We start from the raw sequence: 26,495 nt of genomic DNA, 5'->3' as shown, positions 1-26,495 counted from the left end.
CCCCACGTGTTCGTTTGACCTTTGATAAAGTAATTACTTTGTTTTTGTTTTCAACTTTTCTCGGATCCCAAAATACTGGAATAAGTCCAGTTTATAAATTGTGCAACTAAATTTAACTCAGCGGCATGTCTATTTTTTTCTGGCAAGTTTTGAATGTTTGCATTCATGCACGTTTTATCGATTTCTCTCTTGACACCTGCCGGTGAAAATAGATTAGGCGTTATCTAAATGTAAATCAGTTAGTGTAAACACGGTAACTATAACGTCTGTTAAGACGTTATATTTGCGCATAAGAGAAGGATGTGTCTGACTGTTTTCGTCTAATGAAAATAAGTAACACTTATCAATAACACTGCTCAAAACCTTAAACATATCATTAAATCATTTACACTACAGCGGAATTTATTGTTTTGATCACAAAGAAATGAATGCGTTTTTGTTGAGAATTGTACTGATTATGACGTGTAACTGTCAGATACCTGGAAGTGACAGCGAAGAGTCGAGCCAGGAGCCAAGATGTTACTCCAGATTTGATTACGATTACAAGGTAAGAACCGAAAAAAAGATGTTGTATTATTTATGAAAGAACAAAACTTTATATCAATTGTAAACTGTATAAATGCTTACTTTGACATGCATTAAGCAGTCAAAGGTCATACTCACAGGTGTGGTGATGGGCGCTCAAAGTTTTTCTTTAGTCCAGTGCAGACCGTAATCTCAACAAATCAACAAATAAACAGTCGAGCATGCTTATCTGTCCATTAATAAAGTAGCGTGCACAGCATAGCTGCCTTTTATGTATCGAAATTCTAGCTCTGTTTATGTCAGCCAAATGCTTGACTTCCAATACTGATCCCCAAAAATCAAATATCTTATTAAATGAAAGTAAATAGAAACATGGAATGCAAACAAGGGGACAGCAGTTTGATGCATAGTAAATCCTTCGTAAATGCAAGAATTACGACATAGACATTTGTTGATGAAGTTACTGATGAAACTGACAAAGCAGGAAGAGAGACAAGAATCGATGCAGATTTTGTTGAACAGCCAGAGTGGCCTGATTGATAAACTGAAAGAGCAACTTAGAGGTATGGCATGATAAAATAGATATAGTATTTCATCAAAATAATTAAGGTTTTCATGTGAATGACATCAACAGTTAATGCACACTGTGACAGCAAGTGACACTTTCTACTTATGATTTGTGCAGCAAATCTGGACAACCAAGACGATCTGATTTATACGAAGAAACCGTCAGGTCGCATTGAAATAGTAATATCTTTACACTTAAATCTCAACACAATTATGTTGCATTGTACAGTTGAGACCCTAATATCGCATCGCACAATCAATGCCTAGGCTTCCCCGTATATTGCGTCGTACAATTGATGTCTAAATCTCCACGTATGTAGCAACGTCCAGTCGAGGCCTAAATCTAAACGTTTCTTGCGACGTAGGATCGAGGCTTAAAACTCTACTGTATAATAGTACAATGTAATGTCAAAATGGTATCAAATCTAGTTTTCATTAATATGGTACCAGTAAATCAGGTTTTCCCCTCATAGTTTTAATTTGCTCAAAATATAGAGATAGGACTGAATCTAATTTCCCACGGTGATTATCTCATCCTAAGGTATTTTACTGTAAACATCCTCTTAGTTAAAGTGCAAGTTTAAATGGCAGCAGTAAACAGTTACTGATATTTTACAAACATATTTAACATACTGTGACGTCATTCAGTTTCGTGATTTTGGTAAAAATTCCCGGCTATTTCTCGGAGGAATGAATTTTTGGAATTCAGTTTTGTAAGTACAATAAACGGAGATTTTATTTTTCCGCTCGGGTTCAGTTACGTGGATTGATACTGGAAAATCAATGCAAATTATTCCCCAACCACTGTCAATGATTTAACATTTCCTGGCAAAAGTTCTCTTTTGCCAATGTAAAATTTGTAACTTATATTTAACATGTTTTCACTTTGCCACGTCTGATGTTAATTTATATTCAATTCAGTATCCTTGTTGCCCCGCTGGGGAGACTGGAACCCCTGGAGTGACTGCTATATGAACTGTACAGGAAAATCCGGAGGACGTGTACAAAGTAGATCAAGGAAAACCATTGCACATTCTCCAACGCAGGGACCACAGCAAGAGGCGGAAGAACGACCATGTAATGCCGTGCAATTTGCAGGTTAGTTTTATACACTACAGATACTTATTGGACTTTGAGAAACAGTAAAATATCCAGAGGCGGTGAATATTACTTTATATTTCGTCCCTGTCCAGAGGAAAGACAACAGGAGAGCTTACAGTTGGTTTTGTGTCCTCGAAATATCCGCTTCATTGCCAAGGTAGTTTCCCAAACATGTCACATTTCTACTTGAAATAGTGTTACGAAACAATGCTAAATTTTTGACAACAAGGCACCTTGTATGAGCTTTTTGCGAATTATAACTGAGCACGCATCAAGTCATACCATGTTCATATACATGCAGAATTTGCAAGAAACAGTAAAAATGGGGACCTAAAATCATTTTATACATTGTTGCGAGAAATAAATTTGTAAAATGTTGTATTATTTCTTATATCCTGGGTTTGTTACACAGGGAATGCCTCCAAAAATATTTTGGACCGTAAACTCTACATGGGGTATGAAATCGAGCAGTGAAATTGCGAGTGAAATAGAAGACTTAGTGTATGGATAATGCATAATGCAGTTTGATGTGCAATAGTTCATTGGACGTTTCTTAAATCGAAATTTTATCTATTGCAAAACTAAACATATGATAAAGCAATTTACAATCCATAACAATTAAATGACAAAATACATTATCGGTGGGTATTATGGTGCACGAACTTTAAGATAACTATAAGAAATTCGCTTAAAAGATGGGACAGGGGGTACCCCTCACTGCTCCGCCAAACCCAAGAAACAACCCTGAAATTCCACGTACTATGTACCTGTGTTCTAGATATGGATGGGATATCAATACTTTTGTCCAGTAGTTCCTACACATAATACAGAAGTACCTAACATATGCTAAAGTCTAAATGCTTAACTACACAAAAAGCTCAGCATATAATTCGCTTCCCTATACTGGTGAGCCAATCGGCCAGAACACTACAGGAAACCATTAAGAATACAGGCAATGAAATCGTTACATTAAAATTAGTAAAACAAAGCCTGTAAAATCATTGAAAAAAAGAGCTCGAAAGCATGGTTACGCCGATGCCGATCATATAAATTACCTGCAAAAGTATTGAGTCAAATAGAAAATAACCATAAATTTTCGGGTATTAAAACCGATATGTTTTGTTTGTATTAAGATGTTTTTTATTTTATACATGTGAGTCGTATAAATAGCTCATCAGCTGTTTAAAGTATTTTCTGTGTTGTCACAACAATAAATGATACGGGCTTTTGATTATGATAAAAGGCAGCTGATTTCTCATTTTTTCAAGACTTTTGAAGGGCATTGTATCTTCAAACAAAACTTCTACTACGAATCTTTTCTCTTACGCAGTATGTTAAATACAGCGGAAGATATTTCACTCGTTTACAGGTTGTATCAAAAGCTACGGAGCGGATGATAATTTTGGCGTGTCCTATGACTTCGCAGATCAAATTGCGGTATCTACTTGCACAGCGCTTCTGTCGGGAGGAAACTACGTGTATGCAATTAGACGAAAATGCTCTGCTCTTTCTGTCTCGTGTGCAGAAACGTGCAAAAATGTTGGGTATGCGTTTTGTTTAACTTAGTTGAGAACAGATATCACTTTTTAAGGTTATTTACCACTAAGTTTTGTAGTCATACACCTATATTACACGAGACATTTATGCACTCAGGTGAGCTAAAGGAAACAACAATCGTACATTCATATAGCTGCATGCCAAAAAGCGGTGGTCCGCTTAAGAACTATCCCGTTTTGGGCCACCATACCGAATATTCTTTCCACCGTTGAAAACATTGATCATGGATCATACTCGTAATGTAATTAAATGTGTATGATACAGTTAGCATATTGATTTTTTTTTAATCTTGGTTGACATTTAAAGCAGTGACATGTTGTTAACTTTTTCAAAATTAAACACGATGTCTCTTAACGGCAAACGGAATATCTACTTGATAGTTTATGAAATTAAGGACAAGCGATATTTTACAGGAAAATGCATTCGAAGTTAAATGAAACTGAAACTATCATCTTTGCTTCTAATTTTTGTCTTTGAATCTGAAATGTATAATGCTATTTTAGAAAGTTATTGAATTTACATTGTCGTATCCTGCATTTCATTCTAATGATATTTAAAGATTAAACTTGTCTGTTTTTCTTTTGCAGAAAAACATGTTTTAATTCACTTCATGTTCATCGGAGTTCCACGATCTTGCCGAGGGATAAAGATGGCGCTCTGGGATTGTATTTATACAAGTACAACGGCTGTTCTGGGAATTTCTGCGGTCCTAACTTCTGCTGCTGTCACGATTAGTGCGATGTTGTCCCGTGTAGATGCGGACTGTGAATAGACCTACACGCAGGACACAGCGGAAATATTTTACTTTCACTGTTTGTGTATGTGAGCTAAATAGATATTTATATATTGTTTTTTTTACAAAATGTATGTTACATAATATGATAACTTTGAATAACTTACAAACAAAAACAGAATAACAACTAATGGCAGGTTGAATGTTTGGAGAATTGCATTGCGGCGCGACGGTCAGTAACGTTACCTTTGTAAAGGGAACTGGAGCTTAAAACCTGACATTCTAGTTTCACATGTTATCCTAAATGCAAAGTGATAAACGAGACAATAAGTATTATGTTAGTAAAGTATTTTCACATGCAAGATATTTCTTAGTTCAGACTGCGAGCGTTTTATTGATATAACATTTTGTAAATTAGTGTAATTTTAATTAATTCTTCGGATCTCTTGATGAATCAGTCATTTATTGCCTGTCATCTATTTTTATTTTAAAGTTGGTAAGCCGATCTTTAACTTTACAATTAATAAAAATTACTGTCTTGGTTGTTTGTTTATTTTGTGAAGCCCTATTGTTATGACGATGTTTGAAGCTTTAATAAACAAAAAGTAATACAGAGTTTGCTTGAAACTTATAAAATTCTCATAATTTCAAATTGAGAACTAGTATATGAAAATCACAGGAGAGGATTAGATTGACAGAATTGATGCGAGTGTGATTTTCCCCCAAAATATTTTATTTTCCATTACGTAAGTGTTAGGCTAAAATCAAGGTCAAGATTTAATAGAATTAAATAGGACTGAATGTTTTTATGTCAGCTGTGTCTGTCAATATTCGCCACCATCTATTAATTGTTCCTTCTCTTAACTTAACATGGGTATGTCACACTTGACTGAGCAACTGGCCTCGCAAACTGCTGTCATTACAAGCTGGTCAATCAAACTCCGTGACCTCCGACGTTGAAATTATTCTTTCCTGATTGAGGCGACTCTCAGGCTGAATGCGCTCCACGGATTACATATAACTAAACCCGATGATGGAAAAGTGGCGTTGTTGATACATGCCAAACATCTTATTTGTCACAAAGGTTAACATACTTCGTTACCTTCTATTGCATGATCAATACGTGAAAACAAACCCCATTGCGACCCTCTCATTGTGTACAACAAATTCATGCATCGAACGCACGGATACACATTCGCGAGATTTAGGACAGATACTACTAAACTATAGCCATGAATTACTTGATCAATGACCACTAAGTTTGTTGTGACTGTCACTACATCAGGATATTAAACAGAAAAAAAAATAAAGCGAATGCCAATAAGGTAGAACGGTCTTGTCCTTGTGTCAATCACCTACTGACTCTACACAGAAATATAGCGATATGTTTACAATGTACTAGTTTTGTTTTAAAGGACATAGGTTTGAATTTAATAAAACTGTATTTTGCCCATTGAAATCTTCTCGAATTAACGGAATTTCCGTTTGAGCAATATCCATTCATACCATTGTCTTAATACGTACTAATTAGATGGAACTATACATATCTATTTTTTTCAGGTTCTTTTGTCAAACTGGTATTCTTTCATTCGTAGATGCGAGTTCAATAAAACTAAACTTAAGAGTTACGCAGTTCACTGTAAAGTTGAATTTTTAACATACTTAAAAGTATCGGGCTTTCAAACTAACCGTTCAAGAAAGGGTTCGTTGCTTGTAAGTTATTTTTTTTCTTTTAGAGTTTTTCATTCTGTACCAATGTTCGGGTGTATGGATAACTTGTACAGTTTTGTGTAATATCTGCAGAATTCCGAGATTAAGGATGATTCTTTAAAATATGCTACGGATTTGTGTATTCTAAAATTGGTCTAACTATGTGTGATAGCTCTGTGAAAATCACATAGAATAAAGTAGGGAATAATATTTCGGGTGTCGTTGCTAATCGTAAAATTAACATTATTACTATCTATACAAATTTCAGCTAAAATTTGGTGATAAAAAACGACAATAGAGCTCAATTAAAAACAAATGAAGAGCCGTTATCGCCTTTGTTAGGCTATACGTAACCAAATAACAACAACCCCTAGAAATCATGAAAAATACCAAAGAAGTGAAGACAATGCGTCAAAGTATGTGAAAAAAATCTAGATATATGAGAAAATCAAAGATACCAATTTCAGGACTGTTAAATGTATGACAGTGCTATCTTGTATAGCTGGTAACATAAATAGCTTACTTTTCCATTGCATTGATATAACATGGTTAGGATTAGGAGTGACAAACGGTGTTCACTCAAAACTTTCACTCTTTAAACAGAGTGTTTGCTTAGGGTACATATAAGTTTCTACAACGCATGGACATTTTTACATAGATAAGACATCCTTATCTTTTAAATACAATAGCAGGTTTTAATACGTAATCTAACTAACGTGGACTCACTGAGGAATAATTTCAGTTTATCCACGTCAAAATCTTTGTTGAGTCTCATCAATGTACATGAAGTATGTTTTACTAAAAGTTAAAACAACACAATATAAAAGTATATTTCTATTCATATAATGAGTTATAAAAATCATTTTATATTACATAAACACCATTTTAATCACAGCGACATACTTTTTTTACATATAATTAAAGCTAAAAGGACACTTGTCCATATCTTACTAGCAGTTAACACACTGATATATCATAAGGGCAAATTCAAAAGCAGATATCAACCCGATCAGTTTGTAAGCGAAATGACAGACATCTAGCTTCAAGCAATCACACGTCTTCTACAAATCCTGTTACGTTCGTAAGCATTCATCAGAAAACCATCGTTTGGTACAGCAAAATTATCAACGGAAAACAATTAACCAAACGTCCTTTGCTTTGGATTCAATGTTGTTATATTTTCAGGTCCTTTGGGATCATGGAGTCCACTCAATGTTCATGGGTAATAGAGTCCCGCTTAAGCCGGTGCTAGTGGGTGTGAGGGGTTTTGCACTTTCCACTGCCTCTCATTAACAGACTCAATCAAATGGAGTCTGTTATTATTTTGTTTGATTGCATTATATGCTTCCAGGGGATTTTTTTTACATATTTTATTATGTATAAGAGTTATCAAATGCTGATTAAGTACTTTATTCATAGCATTGTCAGTAGCATCATCGTCATGCAATAAACCGAAGTACGATGACGATTATAATTATTTAGACTTTTATATACATTCAAAGTATGTTTGAATTAACTTGAGATTTCAGATTTGAATTGTACATATAATTGTATGTGGCGACTTGTCCAGCTTTTAACGATTAAGCAAGACCCTTTGTAACCCATAAGGCACCTTGGGAGAACCACCGACTTTGGATGTCTTCCTTACGTTCAAAATATTACACTCCAGGCGAGATTTCAATAATAATTATTCCAGGTTAGCAACCTTAACCACTTTGTCACGGTGGACCCTATTAATATAACTCGAATGTTTGTGATTGGAAAAGTACATAATTTGGTTTGAGTCTCACGTCTTGTTTCCAGCTAAACGTGAAAAAAAAAGTAATAGTTATTAGAATATCGATGAGAAAGGATATACAGTCACCTGGCCATACTTATCCACCATTACTGTGACAAATTCTCTACCGTCGAGGCGTTTGAACCACCGTTTCTGTGAACATTATGGCCTTTGTGGGTTTATTTGCTGTGAAATTTGATCAGTATAGCTAGAGAGCTTGGTACGGTTTTATGTACAAAATGGCCTAAAATAATGTCTTCAAAATTCAAAAGCATTATATTAAATATTTTAATAGACAAATAACGCTAATACATCTACAAACAAGTATTTGAACGTCATGGTGAGAATAACGTTACAAACAATTCTAGTTGTGACGTCACTGATGAGGTCATTTATATGCGAAATACTGTATAAAGCTAAAAAAACATGGGGGTTTTTTTTGCTACAAAATTAAAAAATAAACAATATCCGCAATGGATAAAGTTTTCATTATTTACATGGTCATGTGGAAGAAATAGGTACCTCAATCACATAAAAGTTTTGTAAAGTTTACCGCTTGTGGATGCTAACTATTATTTGAAAGTCTGACATATGGTCAGCGTTGCCGTTTTTAAAAGAAGCTAAACATCTTATTAAAATGAGTTTCTGTGCATTGTAAAGAAACAGTCTTGTGTTCTTCTTCTTCTTATTGTTATTATTATACCAGATTTATATAGCGCCCTTTTCATGATCAATTTCACGTTTTACATAGTTCAAATGCAGCCACACAGGGCGCATAATTCATCCTCTACTAGTACAGACACAGAGCGATCTGACCAGAGGGACAGAGTGAGACAAAGCCCCCACGACAGAGAGATCAGAAATCAGATACAGGCTTGTCCGGCTAACTTAGCCTAGCTCGTTGCGAATAGACAGCCTGGTTCTTTAACGTGCCCGGTGTATAGCACTGATACACGCAAGGATTCTTATAATAATAGCACTTTGAAGTATTGAGATATTTAAATTATGTAGACAATTTCCATATTGAATAGTTACAAGAAACAAGTGTTTTATCTGATGGGCCTAGACCCTACAGATTCGTAAAATGATTAGATCTACACGTTTCGGTGGTAAGAAGTATTTTGGAAGTTCAACAATTTGAACATAGCTTAGTCAAAATTAAAATATGTTTTAAGTAATGTTGTACCGTACTTATCTTGTGTCGCTTTCAGATCAACATTAATTAGAAAATTTATGAGTGGATATAGTTACAGCGATGTTCACAAAACATGTTTAATAAAACATACACTAGAGAAGTATTATAAACCACACTCCTTATATGCACTGGCCTCCAGATCGTACAACAACAAGAAAAGAGAACATTGTGAGGTATCAGGAAATTAATGCTGTATTTCTTAAGAAAGCTTTGAAACTTAATCACTGACAGACTGGAAATACATAAGAATGAGTTGTTCTTACTAATTTTTACACTGAAAGTTGAAAAACGTTTGTAACGCTTTACTCAAGTAAACTGCCTTTATCAATAACATGTATATTTAACGTCGTATAACACATATTCCTTCATGGTGGTTTTGGTAGAGACAGCAAGAAATATTTTAATTGCAGTGGTGGCCCGGGTTCGATTCCCGACACAGGCATCTTTTTTTCTTGATTTGGCATTTTAGCTCACCTGTCACGTAGTGACAGCGTGAGCTTTTGTGATCACCCTTCGTCCGTTTGTCCGTCTGTTCGTCGTCCGTTCACAATTACTTGTGAACACGAAAGAGACCACATTTTGAAACCGATTTTAATCAAACTTGCACACAACTTGTATTGGCATAGTATCTCTATTCTTTTCGACAACTGGCCAGATCTCATTATGGGTTCCAGAGTTATGGCCCCTTAAAGAGCCAAAATTTGCTATTTTTGGCTTGTGAACACGATAGACATCACATTTTGCAATTGATTTTAATAAAACTTGCACACAACTTGAATGGGAACCAAATCTGAGTTTCTTTCAAAAACTACAATCATTGGTGCCAGGGTTTTGCCCCTTTAAAGAGCCAAAAATTGCCGTTTTGGCTTTTGCAGCCATATAGAGATGAGACTTCATTTAGGGTTTGATTTGATACAGATTTGCAAAATATCTTTAACAACAATAGATCTTGGATTCCATGATGAATTCGGCAGATCCAATCATAGGCTCCGGAGTTACGGCCCCTGATTGACCCCTGAAAGAGCCAAAATTTGTTAATTTTACCCTGTGAACACGATAGAAGTGACATTTTGTATTCGATGTTAACCAGACTTACACACAACTTAAGTCACAATAATATCCCGGTTCCTTTCGAAAACCAGCTAGATTTCATCATGTGTAACTTGGTCAAAATGTTTATCTTGATGATTTCTGTGTCGAGTTCAAAACTGGGTTATGTGGGGTCAGAAACTAGATTACCCCGTCAAATCAATGGAAAAGATTGTTAACACTCTAGATGCCGCAGTTGTAGCCCACAGTTGTAGCCCAATCTTTATGAAACTCAGTATGAGTGTCTATCTTGATGATTCCTATGCCATGTTCAAAACTGGGTCATATGGGGTCCAAAACTATGTCATCCAGTCAAATGAAAGGAAAAGCTTGTTTACACTCTTGAGGCCACATTTATGACCCTATCTTCTTGAAACTTGGTCAGAATGTTCATCTTGGTGATTTCTAATCCAAATTTGAAACTGTGGGGTCAAAAACTAGGTCACCGGCTTAAATCAAAGGAAAGCTTGTTATCACTCTAGAGGCCATACCTTTGACCTTATCTTCATGAAACTTGGAAAGAATGTTTATCATGATGATTCCTTTGAAAAGTCCGAAACTGGGTCATGTGCGGTCAAAAACTAGGTCACCACTCAAATCAAAGGAACAGCTTGTTTATACTGTAGAGGGCGCATTTATGACCCTGTCTTCATGAAACTTGGTCAGAATGTATGTCTTGATGATTCCAAGGCCAAGTTTAGCAGGTGAACAATATAGAGTCATCATGGCCTTTTTGTTAAGATAATTTCGAAACAAAAAATCATAATATAATTTTCATAATATGGCCAGACTTCAGTTTTAAAGAAAGATCATTTTTATCCAAAATCTGGAGGTCAGTGCCTTTAAAATCATAAACTTCAAAGAATTCATCGGAGTAATCAACTTTTCATTCTATTTATCATTGAATACAATGAAACGGCGGAAATTTCAAATTCTATATATTCTATCAACATAATACAGATTTAAATATGTTTGATAATTATTCATTTGAGTGATTTATCTGAAAGGAAAACGTCGACAATCTTAATACTTGAATTTTACGAATATTGATGAAAAACATAGAGGATCTTACACGAGTGTGTTGTCCTACTAAATTTTAATAAATTTAAGGCAAGTGTTTCTTTCTCGCTCTTATATTAAGTGAATCTCCAGCATGTCATTTGTGTATTAAATAAAATTTACTAAACGACTCTTTGGAAACATATATTTCAGGGCTATATTTGCACGGACGTGATCGAATATACTGTCAATTAGTCAAATAATTTAAGTATATAGGACATTTTTATATATATTTATTATTCATTACGTTGATAATGGAACTATATTTTTAATAAGCAAAATTATTTTACCGTCTTCCTTGTTAACTTTATGGTGTGATGCTATTTCTGATTATGTGAAATAACATATTGATTTCGTGCAGTTTCAGTACTAAATATATCGAACTCGTTCATTAAAGGAATGTTACGCTCGTCGGAATAATTTAAGTACATTTGAATTGTTAAGTGATGAAACTACGTTAATTAGATATATAATCGTATATGCCTTTCAATAACGTTAGACGTAACGTCAAATAAGCGCGAAAATGGATTTTTTTCGTACAGATAGTCAGGTTGAAAATCGACATGTAGAAGGGAAATTTTCTCGATGTCCTAACATTTTTTTAAGTTTTGTAATTTAAAAGGGTTATACTATTAGTCATTGAATTTTTAGTAATTTGCACAAAGGGCCATTTTCCATGGTAACCGTACCAAGCCATTTAACTCAGTCGTATATCAGTGTTGAATTTGCAAATTTGTGCCTATTTTATCGGTTTTTTATCTTCACGGCTGCCGGTGATAATATTTTTTTCTTTAGAAAAGGCAGTCAATGTTAAACAGGATAAATGTAGTGTGTTTTACTACTACCAGGAAGCAGGAAGATTAAAATAAAAAGTTGAATTTATATTTGCACACAAACAATGATGTGTCTGCCTTTGTTTTCGTCTTATGCAAATAAGTAACACGTATCAATAACACTACTAAAAATTCATTTTAAGACAAAAACATTGAATTATTTACACCACAGCGGAATTTTATTGTTTTTGGTCACAAATAATGAAGGCGTTTTTGCTAGGAATATTACTGATTATTACGGCTAACTGTCAGACACCTGGAAATGACAGTAAAGAGCCGAGACAGGAGCCAAGATGCTATTCCAAATTTGATTACGATTACAAGGTAAGAAATTATATGAAAAGAATTATATGTGGTGGGGGGGGGGGGGGGGGGGGGGTAAGGGGGGGGGGGGGGGAGAGTGTAGGGTAGGTGTTGGGGCATTTTCAAAGGATACACTAAGTACTGAACTGTCATTTTTGTACATTATTTGTTTTGATTTCAGATAAATTCATCACACCATCCTCTTATTTTCAAATTTCAAATATGAAAGTTAAATTTGACGAATTTGCTGGATAAACAGTAAACATATGATATCTATTCCAATAACCCTTTCTGATAAAACAAGTCAGGCTATGAATTTAGTAATTGTGTTTCTCCAACCATTAGCTTAGCAATGAAACTGAATAATTACAATGTGGACATCCAAGGCTCTAGTTGGAGCGTTAATGGGAGTTTTATTGCTTTGAAACTCGAATTATATGAGTGATATTTACCAAGTAAATATAACACATTTTGACTGGCTGTCTTGCTTGACTCTTATTTTTTGTAAATAAGTGTGAATAATGTTCGAACTGTCAGTTTCAGATTTTGATGAAGCATGGGCATAACTATACAGACCATGTTATACTTTTTTTTTTTTTTTTTCTCAGAACAGAAAATCACAACTTGGTCAAGTGTACGAATTGATTCAGTTACTTTATTTATGAAGGATTTTTGTTTGCATATAAAGTGGCAGTATGTTCCTTTGAGAGCGATCTATAAAAGTGCATCACAGGTTTGAAATAAATTCATCCATTCTTTAATTATAACAGTTTTAATTCGGTGGGAAGCGGGTGGGGGAAGAAGCAGATATCCAAAAAATAATAGATTTGTGTGTAACTCTTTTTTCTGACCATTGAGGGTTAATTAGTGAAACACTAGTCTATGGGACTCCCACACTGCACACAAAAGGTTGTCTTGTAAAGTATTTATGAGTGAGTTGAGTTTATCTGAAGACACCAATAGAATTTTACATATTTCATTATCTTAACAGAATCTTGGTGCATAAAATCTTATTAAAATAGTATCACGGAATGGCATAATCTTTCCCCTTCATTTTGGTATGATCTCTTTAAAAATGTCAAATAAGTCAAAAATACGTTTGCATTTTAGCAATCTCTCATGAATAGGCAGAATTAAAAGGGATGTTTAGGTTAAAAATACAGTCATATCATCAAAGCATTGTTAAGAAACTAAATGGCCATACTCTTTCTTGACAGAGTGAATTTAATTTATACAAAAATATCGCCTTCTATTCATTAAAGGTTCGTTATATATGGGTAACAAACCTTTCATTTAAAATACATGCATTTCAGACATGATAATAAACAATACAGATAGCAAATATAATCATGTTTAGGTAAGTTAGTTATACAACTCTTGAAAAACACTAAAATCGAATTTATAAGAATATAACTCACCGGATTTTAGTCCTGAATATTTCGAGAATCCATTCACTTGGTATTCAAGCATAAATACCAATGTTTACCACGAGGTCACAATCCCAGAACTGTGACAAATCGCAATATATCGACGCCCCAGAATTAGAAGGGCGTAAGTGTTAGTTACGCCCTTTTATGAATCATACATTTTTTGAAACTACACACCAAGGGGCATAATTCTGTAAAAAAAAATTTTTCGTCACAAACTGCTGCGTTGACCAAATTCACCAATAGTATAAGGGCGTAAGTGAAAAGTTTTTCAGAATCCTAGTATTAGAAGGGCGTATCTGCACTTAATTGTTGTACCAGAAAAGTCCACTTACGCCCTTAGAATTAGAAGGGCGTATCTGTCATAGACAGTTTTTTTCGTTTTGTCCTTTCAAATTCGTGACTTTGTTGTACAACACTAAAAGTTGTTAAGGGGACGCATACTATGAAATTAGAAAAAAGTGGGTGGGGTATGATAAAATTTACCAGCAAAAAAGTACAAGGTTTTGGTACATGAAATGGATACTGTTTCAACTGTTATAAGTACACAAAGGATTGCTCACTAAAATGAAAATGAGAAAAACTGAAACAAGAAAGTTATTGTTGAATTACATAAGACTTATTGTGTACATTCAAAGTCAACAATTATTACTTTTTTGTGCGAAAATAATAGTGGTTCACCTTGTCCAAACATTTATCAATCTCCTACAGATTCTAATTTAAAGAAAAAAAGTGAAATAAGTTCACTGTCTTGCTATTCATTTTGCATATGTAAACTAAAACACATTATTTAGTTTGTTTACAAAGTAGTGCATAAGAAAAGATACGGTGGTCAAGGAATGCCACATTCCAAAACTAAAAGAGTATATTCCCCTTATTACATTAAACATTTATCGTTACAGAAGTCGAGTGGCTTACAATAAGGGCCTAGAAATGTTGCCATTATTAATTTTCAACTTGGTATTCATGAGCTACAATGCACTTAAATATCAAAACACATTCAACAAACTTTTGAAAATGTATTGTCTTAAAAATCCCTAAAATAAGATATGAAATTTGGTTGAGAGGTCCAATCAATGTGTATATGTGCAAAAGTAACACTCTAATCTTGTTTACAAAACTTACTAAGGGCGCGCTTGATTGTAGTGGTGCTCAGTGCAGGTTCAGTGTGCACCGGACAAGTAGAACATAAATCAAGCGCAGTGGTGCAGAGTTCAGAACATGTTCTTCTTGCACCTTTTTCCCAGGTGGTGCATGAGGAAAACAATATGGCCGACATTGGCAGGAAGGTGAAAATGAAACTGCGTATTTTAAGTTTTACAGCACTATATGCTTCTTATATAGCTCTATAAAGATTAATTATTTTCTAACTACAGTGATATTATTTAGACATAGTTACATTATTGTTAGCTCTCCTTTTGATGGTTTGATTATTTTACAAATACTTTTCTGAATGAACAGAGCAGAACATTGTTCCAACTTCACTTGATTCACTGGGGTAGAGCACTATTCCGGAATTCTGCTCCGAACAAGAAATCAAGCGCGCCCTAATACACAGCAGGAATGTCAATGATCAAAAGTGGATGAATATACAGTTATCCTCACTTTAATGTCATTTATAATTTGTCCTTGAATTCTCCACCATAGTTTTCATAACTCTGTTTGCACGAGTTGCACGAGAATGCTGTCATTCACGTAAAACAACGGGGTCAGATAAGTTGTAAATGCAATATCATCTAAACGTAATTAATGGATTATGCAGTTCAAGATAAACTTTATCTCATAACGTAATGAACAAGTATAATGTTTTAACAACAACTATACTTACACTGATGTAAGTAGCAGTCGGTTTATAAGTGACTTTATTGATTCGTTTTGTGTTTTGTTATTGTTGTCAAAAAGTATAACGGAAGTGCCTCACAACTGAAGCGGAAACCAGTTTGATGCGCAAAGTAGTCCACTGTAAGTAATATTTTTTGATAAATGTTCACAGAAATTAATAATTTTCTAATATTAAAGACGAATATCTGAATAGGATTCATTATTTGATAAGAAATTATAATCAGCGACATGTTTTTTTAAAAATCATACACGTGCTGACACCTAAGTTGTCTCCCGTTGTTTATTAGAGTTACCTTTCGTCCGGCGCAGTAATACTTTTTGCAGTGATTCGCCGAGAAGTCGTGGGAAAATTAAAAACCATGAAATAAACTAAAATTAACCACATTTTCAAGATGAATTTCAAGTGATCGACATTATGCATTTAACCCGCCTGACCTGTGTAGCATCTTAGATATCTGTTCTAAGGTATTCATTGTGTATAATGTCATGTTATGCCCTTGCAATGCTAATCCCACTCTGATTTTTTTTTTTTTACATTTTTTATCAATGAGAAATATGGCATCCATCCCGAGCTGAAATGACGTGGCGTTAATTTTTTACATGTTTAAGCAAACCTGGTGTGTTAGAAAGAAAATTCCATCCCTTCAATATTATTTGTAACACTGTTATTGTAAAAAAACCTGTTTTTTCCTCATACAAAAGCTTAATATTTTGTGTTGAATGTACTTTCACAAAGACCTCTGTTTTCCTATTACATTCATAGTACCACATCCTTATCCACAAAGTACTGAATATTACAGGTGTCCATCAGTATTATATCAGTTTAGGAATATGTTTTTTATATTCCCACCATCGATTTCTTGAATATGCACCCCTTCCTCGTTTCTGTATGAACTGTGAATGTAGCAATATGCGTCCCCTTAAAGATTCACCATTTAATAGCATGTGTAATTATGATAAGTTATAGGCGTATTATGACTAGGATGCCTAAAATCAACTTGTAAACTTTTAGTTTTTTCATGAAATAACGACGACATCATAAATCGAGAATTGCACCATTTTATTGAAAATGACCGGGATTCGGCGTACGGAAATGAAGATCATTTTATGAATTACTGGCAACCCGTGAGTAAATTTAGTACAATGGCACTTTTACTATCGTTCTAAAGTCAAAATATGATATTAAAACATCTAATACGTTTGAAATGTGCGGTCACTTAATCATTGTCAAATATCTCTAAAACAAGAACACGGACCTATACACTTTATTTCACCACATTATAGACCATATGCTTATTTACGACTTTGAGAAGTTTTATTAAAATCTACATTGTATAAAAATTTCTTTTCGCGAAAATGTTATGGAAGTTGTGAATTTCCCATAGACTCCCATTATGAAAAATTGCGTGAGTCCAAACTTTTTAAATCAGTCTGGCAAATAACTATGTGCACAACCCTATCTTTTTTATTTACTGAATTTGCCAAGTATATTCTGAAGTTTTGAAAAATCAGGGTTTAATAAAATTCTATCTCGATAAAAATTCAAGCTGAACGTGCAGAACTACCTTAATGGAATCTCGAGGTACCTTAATGGTATTCTATATATGGACAACCTTAATTTTTCAGAAATGGTGAAAAACATTTATCCAAAAGCATTACTAGTTGATAAAGTTAATACCCCATATGAAGAATTGTCATTTTTCGACGTACATTTTACAATGATTATGAAAAGTAATTTTGAAACAAAATGTGATGGAAGAGACGATTTCAATTTTAAAATTGTCGATTTTCCCCTCCTAGACGGGTATGTCCCTCGAGCGACATCATGCGGTGTCTGTGTCACAACTTATTCGTTTTGCAAGAGATGGTTCAAAATTAGAGGCTTTTTCATATTATCGAAAGGTTATTATAATATGCAAGGGCGTTAATATCTAGGAGGATATGTTGCTCCCCATGTATTCTGCATGAAATAGTATATTCTCTCGTGAAATAAACGAGAAGCGAGATTATCACAAACCGCGGAATTTTGTAAAAAAAATGTCGGGCACTTTCGAAACGGTAAATTCACGATATATACAGCAAAAGGCTTCTAGATTAATTATATTTTTCGTTTAAACAAGAGAATTTATATATCTTTTACATAATCTATTAAGTGATTTATCATGTTTTGAGTCGTAGGTCATCGAGATCGACAACATTTCGAGTGAAAATCGGAGCCGAATGAAAAACAAAAGAAATAAAAAATGGTGATAATGAAAATACGTAAAGTTTTCGCAGTAAAGCATGATAAGAACAATGCAATCTGCCAACATTAGTAATACTTACTTTTTGGGGGGTTTTCTCAGTGATCAGTGGAGGGAGACCCCAGGTGCCCCTCCGTGCGTTATTTCAATACGGGCGGGCACCTAGGTTGAACCACCGGCCTTCCGTAAGCCAGCCGGATGGCTTCCTCACATGAAGAATTCAATGCCCCAAATGAGGCTCGAACCCACATCGGTGAGGGGCAAGTGATTTGAAGTCAGCGACCTTAATCACTCGGCCACGGAGGTCCCCAATAAAGTCTAAATATTGGTGATGCTTTTCTCCTAAATTCTTCAAAACCGGACGGAGGGAGTGAATTTTATCTTGCAACTTATTAAGTCGTGCCCTTAAAAGACAGGCTCTTGGTACTCTGATTTGTTTTACTTTATATATTCTGGTATTTTATCACTAATATTAAGGCTATTCTCTACGGAGAGTTATTTTATCTACGCTATCTAGTCTAACTTGTTGCAAATTAGATAAATGCGAGATTGGTATGCCCTCAACGGGTTTAAACCCCCAATCTCCTTTATATAGATTAATGGCCGTTCCAGGGCGGTGACCTAATTTTCACATTGTTTTTTTTTTTTTGTGTCCGTTTCTTATTTTATGTATAATATCTTGTTTGTTAGTGGCGTTTCTTTTCTAAATCACACTCCCGCATCGACCTCCTGTGAGTGAGGTTAAGTGCCCATCATTTCTTTGACCACCGACTGTTCCCTTGGCGAAGCCCACTATCTTGTTTTTGTTTTGCGTGCATATGTGTGTGTGGATCACGCATGTGTTCGCGCTGCTGTGGTTTGCGGTGTAGGGAAACTGCGTTTTTGGAGCGTGACTTTACCAGTTGAATATTCGTCTTTGTATTTTTTCACCTTCGTCCGACACTTTTTTTAAGGAACGCGCGTCTGTATAATCTTTCCACTTCAGTTTCTTTTTGTTGAGGACCTACTTTGCGATGCATGGCTATCTGGTTGGGTTAGGGGTGCTCTGTGCTTTCTGGAAATCTACCCTAACTTTTATTGTTTCTTACTCTGGAACAGACCGTACATTCAACATGTCTTCAGCAGTTGACACTCCATGCTGTCCATCAGCAAAGTATCCTCGGCATAGTTTCCTTTTATTTATCGAAATTCGTGCTCTTTTATGTCAGTGAAATGCTTAAGTTTCAAGACTAACACCATGACTCAGTTTCATAACCTCGGATCTTTAAAAATGACAGTAAATTGAAACATTCAATGCAAATAGGGGGCATTTTAATTTGTAGTAAATCCTTTGTAAATGCAAGAGATACAACTTAACGATTTGTTTGATAGTTACTGCAGAAACTGACAAAGCTAGAAGAGAGGCAAGAAACGATGCAGGTTCTGTTGAACAGCCAAAATGGCCTTATCGATGAACTGAAAGAGCAACTTAGAGGTATGGCAGGATAAATATATTTCATCAAACTGATGAAGGTTTTTATGTGTATATCATCAGCATTTAATGTAGTCTGCAACAGAAACTGATTTTTTTACTTCCGATTTGTGTAACTCTGGACCACCAAGACGATCTGAAATGTATAAAGCGGCCTTCAGGTCGTATTTCATAATCTCTTGACAAGGGAGAATTAATCTTCTATTATCCGTTGCATCGTCCTATTGACGCCTAACTCTTCACATATGTTACATCGTACAATAGACTATCCAGTAAAACTAACAGTTGCGTCCTACAATTGAGACTTAAATCTCCATGAATGTTGTATCGTATAACCAAGGCCTAAAGCTCCACGTATCTTGCATCGTTAAGTAAACGCATAAAACTTCACGGATGTTGCACCTTATAATGAATATTGTATATATTCTCGGTAAGATAATAAACGCCAAAATTACCTTTATAGCTCCATTGTACATCAATTGATACTCAGGTCTTTTCTACATAGTTAATATTTTAATACTCCTGACTTAAATCATACGAAATCTAGTTTTCAATAAGAAATCTAGTTTTACTGTCCGCATCCTTTTAGCAGATGTGCAGTGGTGGAGTATAAAACTCATAGTAGGAAGCAAAATTTCAACGACCTCTAAAACGGCAGCTCTTACCGATAATTAACATATTAGTACATATTTTATACACTGTAAAATCATTCAATTTCGTGGTTTTGGTATAAAAAAGGGCGGCTATTTCTTGGAGGTATGAGTTCTTGGATTTCCGTTTTTGTAAATACAATAAACGGAGATTTAATCTGTTTGCTCAGATTTAATTTCGTGGATTCATGCAACCGGAAAATCCAATCAATTTATTCTCCCACGAATGTTAATGATTTCGCAGTTCCTTTAGAAAGCTCATCGGTGTAAAATTGATAACTTACATTAAATCTGTTTTCACTTTGCCACTAATGATGTTAATTTATACTCAATTCAGTATCTTTGTTGCCCCAGTGGGGAGACTGGAGCCCCTGGAGTGACTGTTATATGAACTGTACGGGCAAACACGGAGGACGTATACAAAGTAGATCAAGGGAAACCATTTCACATTCTCCAACGCAGGGACCACAGCAAAAGGCGGAAGAACGACCATGTAATGCTGTACAATTTGCAGGTCAGTTTTATACAGATACTTAGTGGACTTTGGGAAACAATAAAATATCCAGAAGTGGTGAATATGACTTTATATTTCGTCCCTTTGCAGAGGAAATACAGCCGGAGGGCTTACGGTTGGGTTGGTTTTATACCCATGAAATATCTGCTTTATTACTTAAGTACTTTCCCAAAATGTTACATTTCTACTTGAAATAAAAGTTCAAAACACTGTTAAACATTTGACAACCGGTGGTAGAGTTTTTTTCCGAGTTATAACTGAGTGCGTATCAGGTCATTCCATATTCATCAACACGCACAATTTGCAAGAAACAGTGAAAAATGAGGACTTACAATCATTTTATACATCGTTGTAGGTAATACATTTGTAAAATGTTGTATACTTTCTTTCATATCCTGTGTCTTTTACACGGGGAATGTGTCCGAAAATGCATTGTTTGGGCCATGAACGTTATTTGGAGAAAATGGGCGTGAAATCGAGCAGTATATTGGCGAGTGAAATAGACTTGTATGGATTGCATAATGTAGTTCTTTTGGAGATTCTTAAAATGGCAAAATTTAAACATATGATAAAAACAGTTTACATCTAGTTACAATTAAATGAGAAATTACATTATCGGTGAGTGGGAGGTGCATGAAATTTAAGATAATTATAAGAAATTCGCTTCAAAACATAATGTCAATAGCATAACAAATGAAAAAGGAAATACCCCTCACTGCTCCGCCAAACCCAAGAAATTACCCTTGAATTTTACGTACTATATACCTGTGCTCTAGGTATGGAAAGGATATCTATCCTATATATCATAGGGGTAGTTCCTACACATAATACCTAACAAATATACAGGTTACAGTCTAAATGCTTAAATACACAAAAAGCACACTGTTAGTGTATAATATGCGCCCCTATGCTGTCGAGCCAAGAATACTTGCAAAAAATTACAAATTCAAATCGTTTCATCAAAAAATAGGAAAAAAAATAAAAGCCTGTAAAAGTCGATGAAGCATGGCTACGCCGATGCCGATCATATCAATTACCTGCAAAAGTATTAAGTCAAGTAGGAAGCCCGCCCGCTTAGCTCAGTAGGTAGAGCGTTGGTCTACGGATCGCTGGGTCGTGAGTTCGATCCTCGGGCGGGGCGTATGTTCTCCGTGACTATTTGATAAACGACATTGTGTCTGAAATCATTAGTCCCCCACCTCTGATTCATGTGGGGAAGTTGGCAGTTACTTGCGGAAAACAGGTTAGTACTGGTACAGAATCCAGGACCACTGGTTAGGTTAACTGCCCGCCATTACATGACTGAAATACTGTTGAAAAACGGCGTTAAACCCAAAACAAACAAACAATAAGTCAAGTAGGAAATAGCCATAAATTGTCGGATATTAAAACTGATATGTTTTGTTTGTAATAACATGTTTTTATTTACACACGTGAGCCGTATCAACAGCTCATCAGCTGTAAAAATATTTTCTGTGTTAACCTAAAAATAAATGATACGGGGTTTTGATTGTGATAAAAAGCAGTTGATTTCTCATTTGTTTCCAGACTTTTAAAAAATCTTTTCTCTTACGTATTATGTTAAATACAGCGGAAGATATTTCACTCGCTTACAGGCTGTATCAAAAGCTACGGAACGGATGATAATTTTGGCGTGACCTATGACTTCGCAGATCAAATTGCGGTATCTACTTGCACAGCGCTTCTGTCGGGAGGAAACTACGTGTATGCAATTAGACGAAAATGCTCTGCTCTTTCTGTCTCGTGTGCAGAAACGTGCAAACATGTTGGGTATGTATTTTGTTTAACTTAGTTGAGTACAGATATCATTCTTAAAGGTTATTTACCACTAAGGTTTTCAATCATATACCTATATTACACGAGACATTTCTTTACCGAAGCCAGCAAAGGGAAACGACTATCATGCATTAATGTACGTACATACATGTAGATGCTGGCCAAAATGCAGTGATCCGCATAAGGAACATCCAGTTTTTTTCCGGGTGCACACCTAAATATTCGACAAACATGAAGACTGTTTGATTTGGAATAAAAAGTTAGCGAATTGTCTAACAGGCGTTATACCAAATATATATAACAAGATGTATCTTAATGGAAAAAGGAATAGTTTATGAAATTAAGGACAAGCGGCATTTTGAAAATATGCTTCGACAGGAAAATACATTCAAAGTTAAATGAAACAAACTGTCATCTTTCTTTACTTATTACTTTTATACTTCAAAACCTGAAACGTTATTTTAGAATGTTATTGGATTTACATTGAAGTATTCTACATTTTATTCTAATGATATTTGTCGTTTTCCTTTTTCAGAAAAACATGTTTCAATGCGCTACATGTTTATCGGAGTTCCACGATCTTCCCGAGGGATCAATATGGCGCTCTGGGATTGTTTTTGTACAAATATAACAGCTGTTCTGGGAATTACTGCGGTCCTAACTTCTGCTGCTGTCACAATTAGTATGATGTTGTCTTGAGTAGATACTGACTGAATAAATCTACACGCTGCACATTCTTTACTTTCTTACACACTGTTTGTGTATTTGAGCTAAACAGATATTATTCAAAATGCTTGTTTCATTTTTGATAACCCTGAATACATTTAATACAAAAAAAAACAGTATAACAACTAATGGTAGGTTGAATGTTTGGAGAATTGCCAGTAACATTACATTTGTACAAGGAAATGTAGCTTAAAACCCGACATGCCGGTGTAACGAAGTATTTCGACCCCCATAGAATAACGACCCCCCGGTCATTATTCTATAGAAAATGTGACTCCTTTCCTGTAAAATATTGACTACCCTTATAAAAAACTGACTCCCTTTGAAAACTCTATAGAATAACGACCCCCCGGTCATTATTCTATAGAAAAACTGACCCCTCCAAGTAAAATACTGACTCCCTAAAGATGACTCCCTTCGAATCTCATAGAATAACTACCCCGGTTATTATTCTATAGAAAAAGTGACTCCTTCCATGTAAAATACTCACTGTCGAAATTACTACATTCGAACTCTCATACAATATCGATTCCCGAACATCATTCTATTTAAAAAAAGTTACTCTTTCCGTATAAAACACCGGTGTAATGAAGTATTTCGACCCCCATAGAATAATGACCCCCCGGTCATTATTCTATAGAAAAAGTGACCCCCCGGTCATAGTATTATGACCTCCAGATCATAGTACTATGATTCCCCCACGTGAAGTAAACTGAACCTCACGAAGAATATTGACTCCCATAAAAAACGACCCCCGGTCATTTGGTCAAATTTAGTGATGTATCTAAGGCCTAATTGCTGCATTTTATGCCCCAACTCGGGGGAGCGGGGCATATAGATTTGCCCGTGTCCGTCCGTCCGTCCTTCCGTTTGACCATTAGCCCCAGATACCATCACTTGACACAGAAATCAGAGCATTCCGCAAGGGATAATTGACACTGGTATGTTTTGTGAACGTATTGTGAATTGTAATTTTCCTGAAAAAAAATGTATACACCAAGATACAGCGTCTAGAAATAGAATCCTTTTTCCCGTTGCGGAATGCTCTGATTTCTGTGTCAAGTGATGGTATCTGGGGCTAATGGTCAAACGGAAGGACGGACGGACGGACAAGGGCAAATCTGTATGCCCCCTCCGGGGGGTCATTATTCTATGGGGGTCAAAATACTTCATTACCCCGGCCTCACAGTTATTCTAAATGCGACGTGGAAATTGAGACAAATAATGAAGTATTTTCACATGCAAGATATTTCTTAGTTCAGTCTATGAGCTTTTTCTTGACCAAATATTTTGTTGTAAATTAGTGTAATTTTAATTACTTCAGATCTGCGGATCTCTTGATGAATCAGTCATTTATTGCCTGTCATCTATTTTTATTTTACAGTTTTTAAGCCGATCTTTAACCTTACAATTAATAAACTTACTGTCGTGGTTGTTTGTTTATTTTGTAAAATCCTATTGTTATGACGATGTTTGAAGCTTTAATATACAAATAGTAATACAGAGTTTGCTTGAAACTTACACATTGCTCATAATTTCGAATTGAGAACTAGGGTATGAAAGTAACAGAAGAGGATTAGATTGACAGAATTGATGCGAGTGTATTTTTTTTCCAAAATATTTTATTTTCCATTACGTACGAGTTTTAGGCTAAAATCAACGTTAAATTTAATAAAGTTTATTTTGACTGATTTTTTATAAGACGCTTTAAAGTTAGCTGTGTCTGTTAATATGCGCCATCATCTATTAATAAATTAATTGAATTTATATTGAAATCACCTACTGACTCCACATAGAAATATAGCAATATATTTACAAAGTACTAGTTTTGTTTTACTGGATATAAGTTTGTGTTTTATAACACGTTAATGTGTAAAATGATAGAGATATGATAAATAAATGGAGTTAAGTTCGTTTATTTTAAAAAGGTGACAAATTTTGAATTTAATATGTCATAATAAAACTGTATTTTCCCAACTGAAATATTCTCAAATTAACAAAATTTCTGTTTGAGCAATATGCATTCTTATCACTATCTAATAATACTAACTGGATGGGACTATACATATTTAAATTTTCATGTTCTTTTGTCAAACTGGTATTCTTTTTAATTCGTAGATATGAGTATAATAAACTAAACTTAAGACTTACGCAGACAGTAAAGTTCAATTTTAAACATACTTAAAAGTATCGGACATTCAAATGAACCATTCAAGAAAGGGTTCATTGCTTGTAAGTTAATTTTTCCTTTTAGAATTGTCCATTCTTTACCAATGTTCGGTTGTATGGAATATGTATATTGTTTTGTGTTATAACATCTTCAGAATTCTTTAAAATAATCCAAGGATTTGTGTACTCCGAAATGGGTCTAGCTATATGTGGCAGCTTTGCGTAAGTTGTCTATTTACATAGAATAAAATAGGAAATAAAATATTTCGGTCATGTTATCACAATGTATAAAAACAAGGCGTTGTTGCTAATCGTAAAAAAAATCATACTATTTATAAAAATCTCAGCTAAAATTTAATGATGACAAACGACATTAGAGCTCAATTAAAACTAATTAAGATCCATTATAACCTTGGTTAGACTATACGTAACCGAAACAACAACCTCTTGAAATCATGACAAATACACAAATACCGAGGAAGTGAAGACAACACATTTACATTATTCACATAGATAAGGTATTCTTATGTTTTAAATACAATAGCAGGTTTTGGCACGTAATCTAACTAAACTGGACTCTCTGAGGAATAAGTTCAGTTTATCCATATAATAGTCTTTATTTGAGTCTCATCAATGTATATGCAATATATTTTACGTAACGTTTAAATAGCACAATATAAAAGAATATTTCTATTCATATATTGAGTTATAAAAGACATTTGTTACTTTATATTTTATATAAACATACTTTTCTTCATATCTTAATTAAAGCTAGGTGGACTCTTTTTCATAAGGTACGAGCGGTTAAACACTGATATATGAAATAGGCACTATGGTACAAATTTAAAAAAAAAAATATCAACAGAATCAGATTGTAAGGCAGATATATACTTCTTTTGATAGAAAAAATAAACAAACACATAAAAAGAAATTACATAATTTACAAACTGAGGTAAAACTGTCTTCTGTTAAAATGTCATAACAGATTTTGGCACAAATTCTAATAAGTGAATGTTTTAAAAACAAACTTTCAACTTGAAATTCGGCTCTATGTCTATACAAATTTTGGAAGTGTTATTGTATAAATAATTATGCAATCGATTCACGCCTTTTTAACATTAGCTGCACGAAATTAAACGTCTACTACATATCTCGCTTCCACTTACTCAAGCGTCTTCACCCCAATTCCTCCAGAGCGCCCGTCCTC

At 34.7% G+C, this 26,495-nt stretch overlaps 2 protein-coding genes across 2 annotated transcripts; both read left to right on the top strand.

The window, feature by feature from the left end:
- The first annotated feature begins 245 nt into the window (after positions 1-245).
- Positions 246-5,026, top strand: LOC123547176 (uncharacterized). The gene is made up of 5 exons (XM_045334083.2): positions 246-547; positions 986-1,088; positions 2,014-2,190; positions 3,563-3,737; positions 4,338-5,026. Exons 1-5 carry the CDS (start codon positions 425-427, stop codon positions 4,483-4,485), a joined length of 726 nt encoding a protein of 241 aa, XP_045190018.2. The 5' UTR covers positions 246-424; the 3' UTR covers positions 4,486-5,026.
- Positions 5,027-12,173: 7,147 nt separating this feature from the next.
- Positions 12,174-24,550, top strand: LOC128545909 (uncharacterized). The gene is made up of 5 exons (XM_053551413.1): positions 12,174-12,470; positions 19,333-19,435; positions 20,420-20,596; positions 22,213-22,387; positions 22,929-24,550. The coding sequence occupies exons 1-5, from the start codon at positions 12,348-12,350 to the stop codon at positions 23,074-23,076; spliced, it is 726 nt and encodes a 241-aa protein (XP_053407388.1). The 5' UTR covers positions 12,174-12,347; the 3' UTR covers positions 23,077-24,550.
- The last annotated feature ends 1,945 nt before the right edge of the window (positions 24,551-26,495 follow it).

This window comes from Mercenaria mercenaria, chromosome 9 (assembly GCF_021730395.1).
Source record: "Mercenaria mercenaria strain notata chromosome 9, MADL_Memer_1, whole genome shotgun sequence".
Taxonomy (NCBI): domain Eukaryota; kingdom Metazoa; phylum Mollusca; class Bivalvia; order Venerida; family Veneridae; genus Mercenaria; species Mercenaria mercenaria.
Note: the sequence above shows the minus strand (reverse complement) of the source record. Positions and strands in the feature narration are given on the sequence as shown.